Source organism: Dunckerocampus dactyliophorus, chromosome 5 (genome assembly GCF_027744805.1).
Source record: "Dunckerocampus dactyliophorus isolate RoL2022-P2 chromosome 5, RoL_Ddac_1.1, whole genome shotgun sequence".
NCBI lineage: Eukaryota > Metazoa > Chordata > Actinopteri > Syngnathiformes > Syngnathidae > Dunckerocampus > Dunckerocampus dactyliophorus.
In genome coordinates this window covers 20,104,698-20,119,363 of record NC_072823.1, presented here as the reverse complement: position 1 = coordinate 20,119,363, position 14,666 = coordinate 20,104,698, and the positions used below count along the sequence as shown (strand labels likewise).

General features: G+C 40.8%; 1 protein-coding gene across 4 annotated transcripts in view; it reads right to left on the bottom strand.

Annotated features, from left to right (window-relative positions):
- Positions 1-409: 409 nt before the first annotated feature.
- LOC129181861 (uncharacterized protein C3orf20-like) overlaps positions 410-14,666 on the bottom strand; it is a 28,571-nt gene continuing 14,314 nt past the window's right edge. For all 4 annotated transcript variants that reach the window (XM_054777558.1, XM_054777557.1, XM_054777556.1 and 1 more), the window contains 14 exons: positions 11,520-11,549; positions 11,361-11,441; positions 11,190-11,280; positions 10,047-10,259; positions 9,800-9,949; positions 9,587-9,707; positions 7,841-7,960; positions 5,967-6,111; positions 5,585-5,816; positions 4,814-4,888; positions 4,362-4,719; positions 4,114-4,230; positions 1,797-1,939; positions 410-1,715 (listed from right to left, as the gene is read on the bottom strand). In XM_054777558.1, coding sequence (XP_054633533.1) covers positions 1,577-1,715; positions 1,797-1,939; positions 4,114-4,230; positions 4,362-4,719; positions 4,814-4,888; positions 5,585-5,816; positions 5,967-6,111; positions 7,841-7,960; positions 9,587-9,707; positions 9,800-9,949; positions 10,047-10,259; positions 11,190-11,280; positions 11,361-11,441; positions 11,520-11,549 — 2,015 coding nt within the window. In that variant the 3' untranslated portion in view covers positions 410-1,576. The remainder of the gene's footprint in view (positions 1,716-1,796; positions 1,940-4,113; positions 4,231-4,361; positions 4,720-4,813; positions 4,889-5,584; positions 5,817-5,966; positions 6,112-7,840; positions 7,961-9,586; positions 9,708-9,799; positions 9,950-10,046; positions 10,260-11,189; positions 11,281-11,360; positions 11,442-11,519; positions 11,550-14,666) is intronic.

Genomic DNA, 14,666 nt, shown 5'->3' with positions numbered 1-14,666 from the left:
CATACAAAGACATTTATTTTACTCTGATAGCACGTCAAGGTCAAAGTAACTACTGCAAAAACATTAAAGATCCTGTACATGACAGGAGCGCTCTGTTGCTTTTTAAGGACCTAATGCAAAAATGCTAGTCAACGATCCTCTGTATGACAGGAACGCACTGCTGCTTTTAAAGACCTATTGCAACAAGTCTAGTCAAAGATTCTGTATATAACAGGGGTGCTCTGCTGCTCTTTGACTAGTGTTTTTGCAGTAGGTCACTGCAAAAATGCTAGTCGAAGATCCTCCGTATAACAAGAGCGCTCTGCTGTCTGTTTCAGAACCCACTGTGGAAACGCTAATCAAAGATCTTGTCTGATGTAGTTCACATGCTAGATGTGAACTACTAGATGCTAGACTACTAGATGCTCACCCTGCACTGTCGTCATAGCGGCCGACACTTCCTTCTCGCTCTCCCTGTCTTCCAGCAAGCTTTGCATGCCAGGGTGAGTTGGCTCCACCTGCCCTGGCTGGCAAGGACTATCATTCATCAGCTCACAGGATAGCAATTGCATTAATTGACTTTTCTTTTGACTCGTCTTTATTACGTGCATGAGTGTATTGTGGAGTGAGCGAGCGTACCATGTTTTTGACTTGATGGATTATTTTGTCTTTCTATTCATTTCTATGAAATCAGCTATCCTTCAGGGACCTCCCATGAAGAGTGACAGAAAGACCATTGGCCATTTGTTTAAAGCAGAACAGGCCAATGAGGAGTCTAATAATAATTATAATAATAATAAAAAAAACAGTGTGATTTATTAAAAACTAAAGCACATGGCCCTGAATGTTTTGTGTGTGCATGTGCGTGTGTGTGTGCGTGTGTGTGTGCATGTGTGAAAAAAATCGTCCCAAAGAATCACAATCTCAATTCTCAGCAAGAAAATCATAATCGTTTGTTGAATTGAATGAATTATGCCAAATATGTCATCAATTCCCATTCATTCTTACATTCTCATAAAATGTGTCATTTACCAGAAAATGCCCCCCCCTTTGCAACGCGTGTTACAATCAATGACAAATATGTACTGTTTATGTCCATTGTGATTATTCATCCGTACAAAAATATATGCACATGCATCCTATTTGCTATTTTTAAACCCCTTTAAAAAGATGACAAATATAGCTCATCTACATTTGATGCACGACCGAGGAAGTAACACTCAAACACTGCCGACTGTTGTGGCGCTTTCACAGTGCTATCAGTAATCAGGGAAGTTTGATGGAGAACAGAAAGTAAAACATATTATAGTGACGCCAAACAAACTAGAATTTTATATCTCATTGATCACCACACACTTTTACCACTAGCGTATCATATCTGTGTAAAGCTCTTTGAATTGAAAATCTATATTTAAATAGATTCATTGCCCCAGTCTTCTTCTTTAGGAGCAGATTATGGGTAATTTCCATGCTACAATTGTGCTTCCAGTGACTGCTTGATGAACTCTGCAGATCGCTATGATAAATATGATGCAGGTTCGCAACACAACAGGATAATTACGTCATCACATTTTGACAGGATATCAACTCATCTCATTCAGTCACAAGTCTCATTGAGACATTCTTTTTCCCCTGAATGAGTCAACGTCGTGTCATTCCTTCCCGTCAGTGGTGGACCTTCGGCTTTATTTGCATCTGGGGCTTCGGGGGGAGCCGCGCTGACCTTTGGCCTTTCGCTGCAACACAAAGACGTGATTGATGGGACTACTGGTTGTGGGATTTTCGTCAAGTTAAACATTTAGTTAGTGCCATCCTACCTGAACTTGTAATCTGGAGGGAGGCTCACACCCGACCTGTAGTCCTCCCTGGTTCTTAATATTTGTTTCTGAAGGTCCAAGATGGAGAAGCTGAGACCACTGGATACGTAGCCCAAAAACATCAGCGTCCCTCGGATGTACATCTATCTCACACATGGAGATGATCTAATGACTATATTGTATGGCATTATATTCTGTTCTATTCTATTCTATTCTATTATCCATGCATCCATCCATTTTCTATACTGCTTGTCCTCATTACTGTCACGTGTGAGCTGAAGCCTATCCCAGCGGACTTCTGGCGAGAGGCCCTGGGCTGGTCACTGGCCAATCACAGGGCACAATAGACAAACAATCATTCACACTCACATTCATACTTATGGACAATGTAGACTCTGCAATTAACCTAGCATGTATATTTTTAGAATGTGGGAAGAATGTACTGACATACAATTGTCCCTCGCCACATTGTGGTTCAAATTTCACAGCACGCAATTTTTTTCATGGGACCCAGAATTCCTGGGTGCACCCCTACTAATGGCTATATATACAAAAACATATTTTACTTACTGTTTTGAAGACATTTTGGAATTTTGCCCATCATCCACAATCCTTATGTGAGACATGAACACAAATGTTGTTCTCTTTTCTGTGCATTTTAAGAAAAACTAGTGGTTGAGTCGATAATCGGGGCCAATATTTTGTGTTCTGCGTCCTGATTGGCTGTATACCACTGTCAATCAATCTTCTTTGAGCATTTCCTGTTGTGACGACGGCAGGAGCAATATGTTTTAACAAATATACAAAAACGCTACAGTTCCGGTTTTCTCCCACATCCAAAAACATGCATGTTAGGTTAATTGGCGATTCTAACTTGTCAATAGGTGTGAATGGTCTATATGTGCCCTGCCGACACCAGGGTGTACTTTGGCTAACCCGGTGACTTCCATTGCTGAGAAAGGCCGCTCTCGTCCGATGAATTCAACTATTTTTCGGGTTATTAGCTTAGCTGTTTGACTGTGACACACATACGGGTGAGTGTTAGCCACATGACTGTGTTAGCTGCTGTTTGACTGATGATCACACTGTGAGCCTCCAAAACTCACCATATTCTGTCAAGTGTTGTTTTTCAAATGCCGTAGTAAAGCTTTTTAACGTACTACACCCACAAGACAGTTTGCGTGGCATGTGTTAGCAGTTAGGTTCCACACGGCAGACATGACTGTTTTTGTTTTTTTGAAGGAAAGTGGACGACACTGCCCAAGGTAGTGCAAGACACTACACTGCACGAAAGGGTTGCTGTGTGTTGCAATAGTGCTAGCCACAGGTGATCAGCTTTTGTGATTGCCATTTAAAGGCATTTATCGGCATATGCCGATCACGCAATTTTTTGTTACGGAAATCGGAGCATCCGTAGCATATAATAATAATAATAATAATCAGCATCATCATAACAACACAGGCTACTATTGTGGCCATAATCCCGCTAAAACTCAACTCTGAACCCCCTGATGTCACTTCCTGTCCACACTGCAGGACACATTTACTGAAACACACACGAGCATTATTTATGTCTTAAATGGTTTATTTTCTATGATTATATCTACTATATTGGGTAATGAGTGTAAAGGTGACTATAGTCACAAGTCCTGCTAGAACACCATCAAACTAGAACATCAAGAATTTCATTGCATAGCATAACGACTTGTTTTACTGTGCATATGACAATAAAACTCTTGAATCTTGAACTATGTACTCTCACATCCAAAGTCTCCTTCAAGAAGGCGTCTCATCCTCTGTAACTTTCACGAGTGATATCCTGTATGTTCAAATATGTTTTTGTCTAAATTAAGGTGATTTTATGGTTCCCTTATTCATATCATATCGCCAAAAGTAAATTTAAAAATTTACACTTAACCTAACCAGTCCAGGGTGTACCCCGCCCCTCGCCTGAAGTCAGCTGGGATAGGCTCCAGCATACCCGCGACTCTAGGATAAGAGGCATAGAAGACGGCTGGCTGGCTGACACTTAACCTATGTGATCAGTATCGGTATTGGACGATTTCACTCATGGATGATTGGTATCGGAATCGGCAGCATAAAACCCTGAACGGAGCATCCCTACTAGTATTTTGTGATTCTCATGTGCTGCAGATTAACACACCAAATATTAGACAAGCTCTCTGTATAATGCATTACAGTTCTACTAAAACTACAATAATAAACATGCTGTAATAAACATACTGCAAGCATTATCATATTTTTGGTAGTGTCATTTAGATGGCATGTGCGCCTAATGTTGTGAGTGTATACTGACCAGAATCATGCCAGAAGAGACATTGTGGCGATGCTGCAGCAGAATGTTGTCTACTGGACAGCCCAGTGCCCCTGTTGACACCTCGTACCTCACCAGGCGAAAGGAGTCCATCTGGCACTGAACAGGTAATAAATAGTATAATGTATTGTATTGTATTGCACTGAATTATAAAGACAGCATCTTTGATGCAGCTATTGTATTGGTTCTAGGTGTACCTAATGAAGTGTCCAGTGATGCAGCATCATCACCTGAGTGCACGGCATCGTTCTATTCCTGTTGGTCCTCCGGTAAAGCCGCTGCATGGCATCCTTCTCCATAGTCTCTTCCCACTTGACAGGCAGTGTCACGTACACGACCAGGATCTGCTGACTGTGCTTGGGCTGTCCCATGATGAAGGCGTCGTACTCCGTATCCGTCAGCACAGGCATCAGCGCGGTGCTGCAGCAGCATCGCCTGGGCCCTTGCTCCTTGAGGTCCTTGAGCAGTGCCGCCCTCAACAGCGGGGGGCACACAGTAAGGGGAACCGAGGAGGGGAAACAGGACTGGGTGGGACAGGGAGGCAAAGTGGTGAGACGTGGATCTGGAATGCCTGGAAGAATCACTGACCTGGAAAGATGGAGTAAGTTCAAGGTTAACATAGACATATAACATTGCAACAAACATCCAATAAGTTGTGTTTATGATATAAAGAAGATCTCACTCTTGTTTGATGTTTCCATGGATACGAAGAGGGCCGACTTGTGTGACATTATATTCCCTTGCTTGCTTTAGTGGCCTGAAAGATTCATAGATGATGCATGTTACCATTACAATGGCACTCCGTTGATAAATGATTGATTGAGTACAGGCCAAACAATCTGAATTTGGTTCAAATTATACACCTTCACAGACAAATAAGTACAAATAAGTACAAGTATTAAAACAACAAAATTTGATGAAAAAAAAAATTATATTAAAAAATTATAATTTCTGCAGTTCAGCAAGTAAACAATAGTATATCTTTACAAAATATTACCAAATTTAATAAGTGTAGCAACAGTGTGGTATTACATAATATTAAATTACTTTAGTAGGAGTAGTGGTAAATTAAATTAGATTTAATTAAATTGAATAAAATTTGTTTAAAATGTTAAATGCAACTAAATTAAAATCAAATTAAACTACATTAAAAGCAAAGAGAATAAAGCAAGCAAAAAAATAAATAAATGAATGAATAAATGAGCGGGTGACAAATTCCCTCCACTTGTGTTGACATTGCATGTCAACAGGGTCTGCCTCTTTATCCAGATTTGCACCAACAGCTCTTCATTGAAATTGGTTAAAAGTCGTTTTTGGATACTCTTGCTATCAAACAAATTGTGACGCTAACATAGATAGATATAAACATAGAGCAACAACAACAATACAACATGAGTAATACACTGTTGTTAATACACTGCTCAAAGGTGTATTTTATATCATGAAAGCGCACCTTACGTTCTTGGCTGGAGATTCTCGAATTTTTGGTTTTGGTTTTGGTTTGGGCTTATGTTTGGTTTTTGGTTTTGGTATGGGCACCAATTGTTGCTCATGAATAACCTCTTTGGGAGGAGCGGGCTTTTTCTTCTCAGACGATTTCTTTGCAGGCGCTGAAGATGAACGTTTACGTTTCTTGTGCTTGGTCTTTGATGAGGTCTTTGGCTTTTTCTTACGACGCTTGATACCTGCAATATGACACTCGCAACATTGGGCACATTTACCGGATACATAGATGCAATTGATACTAAAATGCTTATTGTTGTGGCTGCAGTTTGTAACAGCCACTAGGTGTAACTAATGAAGTATGTATGTGCAGCATCATAAGTGACAATTACCAGTGGCTATGAGGTAAAAGTCCAGCCAAGCGTCTAGAATGTCTTGTGCTTTCAGTTGAATTTTCTTCAGCTCGGCCATCACAACATTTCCTTTCCTCCAACGTCCTGGCATCCCTTCCCCATCCAGGAGTGACGGGCCTGACTCCTGTGTGGAACACAGTCACCTTCCGTACATAATCACAGCCTGCTACATTATGTGATAATATACAGTATGAACAATATTGTAGGCACACACGCCTGAACAATCTAATGAGACTCAATACAAAAGCTGTTTCAAAGGTTCTGATGCAAATGAAGAATAAATATTTTAGTCATTAATTCCCCACTGCAGTTCAACATGCACAGTGTTCCCTCGCTACATCACAGTTCACCTTTCATGGATTCGCTCTTTCGCAAATTTTTTTAAAGTGCAATTTTGCGTTTTTTTTTTTTAACAGCATATGAACGCGCATTGTGTTCTGCGTCCTTGTGGTGTATTAGAGCCATCTATCAGTGCTCTGTTGCATGTGTCTGTTATTGTATTTACTACTGCTACCAGTAGAGGGTGTTGTATACTCATGTGACAGTTGAAGACTGTCCAGACATATCCAGTTTGTCTCAGTAAGTAAAGAGCCACAACAGTCCTGATTGGCTAGGGGAGAACCTGCCCATGTCTACATTCTGATTAGCTGTAGACCATTGTCAATCCATCTCCGTTATGCAGGACTGCCCGTTTCCTGTTGCAGAATGAAGGCAGAAGTTGCGCTGCTGTACGGCGCCTGGAATACTGTAAATGAATCTCCGGTTCATGGAGGACAACAGGGAGGAATATGTTTTAACAAGGATACAAAAACACTACAGCCTTAGGGCGCCAGGACAAGCCACGATCAGAGGAGTGAAATACGCATGAGTCACTTAATTTTTTGTGTCCACCCTCGTAAGTTGATCATTAAAATTCAAGTGAAAACTGAACATGGAGTGTTTAAACAAGAAATAAATGTGTTAATGCCTGTCTGAGAAAAGTGTATGAAGTGTATGGTGAGGGGTTTTACAGCCTTACAACATATATAATAATTGTACAAAAATATGGTTGGCTACTTCGCGGATTTTACTTATTGCGGCCTGTTTTGGGAACCTATGCCCCACGCTAAACGAGGGAACACTGTACACCAACATAAAAATATATGCATTTTTATGTGACATAAAATAAAATATAAAATTAAATAAAATGTAAATTTCATAACAATAACTGCTATTCAATATAAATAAACAATAATGTATCTTATATATATATGTGTGTGTGTGTGTGTGTGTGTGTGTATGTCTATGTGTGCATACTTTACAATAATAGTTCTGTAGACAACAATTTAAATTCTATCTCCAATGCTATAAAATGCAACTACAAAATTAAAGGTATTGTTAAATTAAAATATCTCTTTTTATCGACAGCAGCATATGGCCAGAGAGCCGTTTTTGGCCTGCAGCTCATTTTTTATTGGCCCTCAGCATATTCTGAAAGTAAAAATTATTAATTTTTAATTAAATATATTACACAAATGTTCTTTGTCAACTATAACACAAAGTTAAGATGTCAGTGATTTTTTTGTCTTTTTTTTTAGTTGTTTTAGCATCTTTAATGCACAAAATATAAGTGGCACCCCCCGCATGTTTAAATTATTCTGTATACGACCCTTGGTTTAAAATGTTTGGACACCCCTAATCTACTTTTATGTAAAGGCTGATTTTTTGATACAGATAACCTTGGTATGGAAGGAAATGGCGAGGAACTCTAAACTGGTGTAAAGAAAGGTGCCACATTCTGAAAACCCAATGACTCGTTATGTCAAATATCCAGCAAAATAATTCAAATCGGACACGTTAGTAATAATTCTCACCGGTTCCTTGGACAAGTAAGGTACAGCAGAAAGCGGGATCTGAACCTTCTGCTGTTCACACTTGAAGCAGAGCAGAGCAGACGTGCCGCTGTGCAGCCGCACTGAGATGCCCTTTGAAAGCTGGAGGACAGAGTGACATTTAAACGATGGAGAAGTAGGTTGAAAAACGGCAAAAATCGTATGGAAAAAAGCTAGCAGACGCACTGATATGTGATTTGCAGCTCCTGTCAAGAGCCATCATAAGTCCCTCATGTGACAAGCTTATGCCAGATTTACAGTCATTGCGACTGACACTGTCACCTATAATTTCTTCCTATGAGCTGATGCACACGAGATCAGACAACACACTTGCATCGCATGCAAAGCAAAGAGGAGATAAGTGACATTTCCAGTTTGATTTCTAATGACTGCCGTGTCTGTTCACGCTGCCATATGAAACTAATGCCTCATATGGTCATTTTCTTAATGTACAGTATGTCAGTCCTACGGACCGCAAAGTGGCTGAGTGGTTAGCACGCAGTCACACAGGCCACACTGTCTGGAGATCAGGAAGATCTGGGTTTGACTCTCTGCTGGGCATCTCTGTGTGGAGTTTGCATGTGCGTGCGTGGGTTTTCCCCAGGTACTCCAGCTTTCTCCCGCATTCCATTAGGTTAATTGGCGACTCCAAATTGTCCATAGGTATGAATGTGAGTGTGAATGGTTGTTTGTCTATATGTGTCCTGCAAATGGCTGGTGACCAGTCCAGGGTGTACCCCGCCTCTCGCCCGAAGTCAGCTGGGATAGGCTCCAGCATACCCCCCGTGACCCTAAATAGGATAAGATGGATGTCAGTGCTACGTTTTTTTCTGCCCTATGGTGCTGATATGACTGAGCCCTGTGAACGCTACCTAGCAACAACCGGAAAATATGTTAAGTCACAAGGAAAAGAATATGAGCAATGATCTGTTCCCAAACTTGTCACAGTGGCGTACACCTTCAGACATTTGACTTGAAGCCATATACCCCCTAGTCATGCACATTTAAAAAACAAAAACCTTTTTAATTTTCATTACCTTGAAACATTGAACATAATGTGAAGTAATTGGTTAATTGATTTTATAAGTAATTAATTCTGGTTAAAAAAATATATATTTGCATGGTCAAATTTTGATAAACGTTTTACATGAGCACTGATAAATACATAAGTATTCGTCCTACATATCTTTTATTTCATCTGGATGTTGGGATCCTTCCGTTTGAATGGTTTAAACTTGAGCTTCACTTTTCTCCACTTGCAATCACTATCATTTAAGTCTGCATATTAATTTGATACCAAATTGAAAGAGAAACAGAGATAGTCTCATTTACTTGTTCATACAACTCACACTGAGCAATGAAGAACGTCATGCTTTGTCTCCTTCCTTCTTTCTGCTCTGACTGGATGCTCTCCGCTGTTGCGGCGTTCAGGCGCACTCATAATTGTGAGTGTTAGGCGCTAATTGTTTTTCATTTTCACTCACGTGCCCCCTCTGACAATTGCCGTATGCCAAGAAGAGTTACAGTGTTTTCTAATAAGTCCCACGTCATTTTTGTAGCAAAAATAAATGATGTTGTTCATGAGCATACTGTAAGTTATAATAAGTTAAGTGGAAAACAAGCAACACACATGTAATTACTATATAGGAGCTCCTTTCACCTCGCTCACCATCACCCCTCGTGGCACACAGTGATATTACAATCTGAAGATGTGGTACCTAACGTCACCTTTACAACAATCTTCTCCTGCGCTTCTTCCTCTGTCTTCCAGCTCCACTCCTTCTTCATGTTGGCGTCACGGTCACACATGAATCCGCCGTGCTGGTCCCACACTGCTGTAACGACAGAACTGTAAGGGGAAAAATAACAAGACATAACATATATAATAGACAGCTAATATAATAACTGTATCGAAGCTGTGGCAAGCATCAATAGACCCACCTGACAGGATGTGTGACATGGCCATGGCCATACATAGTGATAGTGGCCAGGATGATGGGAGTGTGGTTGTCAGTGAAGACGTTCGTGTAAAAGCCTCCAGAGGGCAGACCTGAGTGGCTGTGACACACAGCCATGTGGCCTGATGGGTAACTAAGGGGGCAGGGTCAAGGGTCAACAGCAATCATATAAGAATGGCTCCCCTAAGTAGAAAACTACATGTGTTTGTGCTCTGTGTAAGAAAGGATACTATATGAATGAGGTTCCATCGCTGATCCTGTAATGAAATTTCCTCAGTGAAGGATCCCGCTGACTCACTTCCGGTATCTGAGGAAACCCATTAACGACACACTGTGTGTCGGTCTCACTCGTCTCTTTATTTTCCTCCACTTCAGGCGTTTCATCCAAATAGTGACACAAAATGGGAGATTCGTTAAACTCCTGCTCCTCTGCTTGCGGGTCTCTATGAGAGGACGAAGACGCTTTGATGCTCCAAATAATAATGATGATTAAAATAAATAAATCTAAGTAAAAATCAATAGAAATACAATTACATACAGTACATATATGTAGTCATGGAAGAAAATCTTAGACCACCCTTGTTTCTTAAGTTTATTGATCCATTGTAATGTCTGGTACAACTGAGGGTACATTTGTTTGGACAAATATAATGGTGATAACAAATATAGCTCATAAGAGTTTAATTTAAGAGCTGATATTGAGCAACGTCCACCAAAATCATTTAAGTTCTTACGTACATGAATAGCTATAGCATTGTACTGCCATAAAAAGGAACTCTTATGAGCTATTTTTGTTATATTGTTGTAATTGTTATATTTGTCCAAACAAAGGTACCTTTAGTTGTATCAGGCATTAAAATGTACAAGAAACTGAAGAAACAAGGGTGGTCTAATCATTTATATATATATATATATATATATATATATATATATACTGTACATCCATCCATCCATCCATTTTCTATGCCACTTCTCCTCATAGGGCCACGGGGGCATGCTGGAGCCTATCCCAGCTGACTTCGGGCAAGAGGCGGGGTACACCCCTGGACTGGTCGCCAGCCAATCGCAGGGCACATATAGACAAACAACCATTCACACTCACATTCATACCTGTGGGAAACAATATAAATATTTTTGTACTAAAAATAAAAAAAATATGCAAAAATTAAATCTTGAAATACAATGTAAAAAATGAAGATAAAAATTAAATGTATGTAAAAAAAATATTAAAATAGACACAATTCTGCTTTCAATGACAAGATAATAATTCATCTAATTTTGAGAGAAAAGGGTGGTGCTCAGATAAAAAGAACACAAAAAGGAGATATGTGATTTTGATTAGATGCATTAATGCAAGAAGACCAAGAACATACTGTGGACTTCTGGTGGCCTGCAGTCGCTCCACCACCCATTGACACGTCTCTATCGAAGGAGTTTCCTCACTCACAGCTGGAACAAAACAATCTGGGCACATAAAAACATCGAGGCAATGGAGGCTTAACGTCAAAGACAAATTCCGATAAATGGTTCAATCAACAACTCACCTTCACCTGCTTCTTCTTGAATGGTGCTGGATGCAGTGGTCTGGTTGGGAATGGTGGGACTGGTGCAGGGGTTGGTGGGCGCTAACAGGAAGTAGGAATAAGATGCAGAATTAATTACTAGTTCATTGACTTGTTCTTTGACTGACATTATATACTCACCAGATACTTCATTAGGTACGCCTGCACATTCTGAAAGAAAAAAAAAGATACAAGTATTAGGTGTCTTCACACTTGTCAGTTGGCTTTGGTTAAAATGAACTCCGGTGCGTTTGCAACGCAAATGTGATTGTTTTTTCTCCGTGGGTCCCAGAACTCTTGGCATGTATGAGAAAAGGCAATGGTGTGTCTCTGCTCTGCTCTCTCCCTCTCGGTGTGTGACTTTTTTGTGAAATCTAAGGTGATGAATATAGCAGAATATAAAAATAACCTACATATTCAACCCAGTAGATGACATTATGGTTTGAAATATTTGAGTTATGCCCCGTAAAAGTCACAGAATTTGCCCAATAGCACCAATTACAGTATCTTGTGTCACCGTCCAGCCAAGCGACACGCAAAATTTGTGCGTCTGAAAGTTTGTGTTCGTCCGTGTCATCGTGCACACGCTGGCTTGCGACGCGATCCCAGAAAGTTAAAAAATTTTCAACTTTTCATCGCTGTCGCCCAGACGAGGACCAATCAGCATGAGTTTCATTGATCGACCAATGATCGGACAGGATGCTAATCAGTACGCTATACTTGCCGTGTCAGATTCCCCGGAGCTATTTGACATTTCTAAAAAAGAATATAAAGATATAAAGAAACAAGCGGCAAGGAAACTCGTCTGTGCCAGAGCAAACATATCGGGTAAGTTTACATTCACTTTACACTGACATTTATGTAAGTTTATCTTCAATACTAGCATGATCCAGTACTAGCAAGAGTAATCAACCAACAAAGGCCACTTTTCCTCCCCTGAACTACTTTGATACCCCCAAATTCCCTCCACATCTGACAGCCGATCAAAACCACGGGAGACACGTACAATTCGCCCTGGATGGGAACACCTCACTCACGGGTGTCGCTGGTCACAGACGCCCGTTGCCTCCCGTGTGCATGGTTTGCTACGCGTTGGCGATGAGTTTCGCCAATCGCAGTCGTTTGTTGCCTCCCGTGTGTGGCGGCCATAAAGAGAGAAAAACAGTTAGCATGAGGGAGTTAACAATGCGAGTCATGGGACACACCTATTTTGACTATAAATCCCTCTAAAAAACCTCTAACAACGTTTTATGCTTTTATATACATGCTGTGACCATGCAATAACATGTACATTGACGATAATATGTAATGCTTACAGTATTTTACCAGACTTTGATCATTTTAAACATTACCCAAACTTCTTTCCTGGGCGCATTAATTGCACATAGCTCATAGATAGGAACTAGCGCTACTTTTGTCTACTAATCATGGCAGACTTCGTGAGAGCCACCGCCGATGACTACTTTTCGACAATTGAGGATCCAAAACATTATCTTTTTGAGCCTGAATATATGGAGGATGGGGACAAGTCATTACATTGGCATGACTTGGTGGTGTAAATGTGGAGTTTGCCAAACCATGCTGACAGAAAGGGAGAGTTTCTGCTGCACTGAGGGGCATACAGCGTTACCATCAATGGAAAGGCTTTGTGTGTACGGCAAGGACGACGTTGCTCCAAGAGATTGGATCACAACAAATGAAGAATTGTGAGCTAACAAACCCTGCAGCGATAGCAACTTTTTTCTATCTACTCAAAATAAACTGGAAAAGATGCCGCAGAACAGCTGGACCAGAAGAACAACTGTTCGAGTAAGTCACCGTGATATTGATTCTGATAAATGGAGCACATATCACAGTCCATCTAGCTGTGTATAAACAAAACATGGAATGTGGGCTAATACTTTACAGATAATTTGGTTGTCTATTCGTTGTTGTTCATATGATTGTTCTTGTTTCCCAGTCAGTACAGATTGGTGTCCTATCGCATTGTTTTGGAGTGGTCTCGCTACCTCTCGGTAATGGTGTGAGGCGCTGCATCACTATGCCAGAAAAATAGTTAGCTGCTACAATAACAATGGGCCTCATTCACAAAACGTTCTTACGCACAAATGTGTTCTTAAAGCCTTCTTACGAAGATTTTTGGCATTCACGAAACGTGTTCTTAACTCACAGTTCTTAGATCTAAGAACAAATTCTACGAACGCTCAGGAGGACTCTTACGCACAAGCAAAGCTTGCACTTTCAATGCGCAATCGCCCTCATGATGGATTTTGCAACCTGATCCCAAAAAATGTAGTGCAAATAAAATATCCCAACAATTATTTATCATCAAAACAACTAAAATATACTCCATCAATAAATATATATTCAAATCCCAATTCATCAAAAAAAGTAGCTGGCTGGACGTGCGCTGCGCAGAGAGAGAATGTATAGGGACCATGTAGATTTATTTGCTGAAAGCGACGATTATTTGATGTCCCGCTTCAGGCTTCAGGCTTCCCTCTCTGTTCTTGCAGGTGTGCAGGATCATCAGAAAAACATCGCAATGAAACGTGGTGTGCCTATTGCGCACGTAGCACCCCCAGATAACGACATGCGCCCCCAGCCACGTCTTGAGCCAGAGCACGGGGCTGCTGTATTAATTAGGCAGCGTCTAATCAAATGTAACCACAGAAAAAATAAATTGTCACACACAAACTATGTATTTTGACTTTATTTTTCCATCATGATTGTGTAAATATTTTCTAGAGTTTCCAAAATGGTTTGGTTTCTGATTGATGGCCCACCTCCCGTTTCCTCCAGATCCCTCCGGTGCAGTCTAATCTTTTTTTTTTTGAGTCTATTTTAAGTCAAACCACTTCTTTTTAACCTCTGCGGTGGCGCGTTTCTCCGTGGAAACGGCATTTATGTTTCCTGCAATGGTGCTCCATGCCGACTCTTTTTGGATGGCCTGATGGCCGGTGGTTACACGTGAAAATAAGGTGGTCTTGTGTTCGGTCACTCCTTGTAAAAGCACCTCTATTTCAGTAGAATTGAAGTTTTTCTTTCGTTTGTTGTCCAGCTGCTCCTCAGTCTTGCCCTTGCGTGTTGCCATCTCCGCCTCCAGCTGCCTGTTGCGCACGGCACATTTTTTACCTTATATAGGAAATAATAGGCGGTGACCTATGCAAATTAGGCCTTACATGCACGGGCATCGCAGTTGGCATCCATCAACCTAAGAACACCGGTGCGAACGATTATCCCTACTTAAGAACGTGTCGTGAATGTGGCGCAGTTTCCAACCCACGC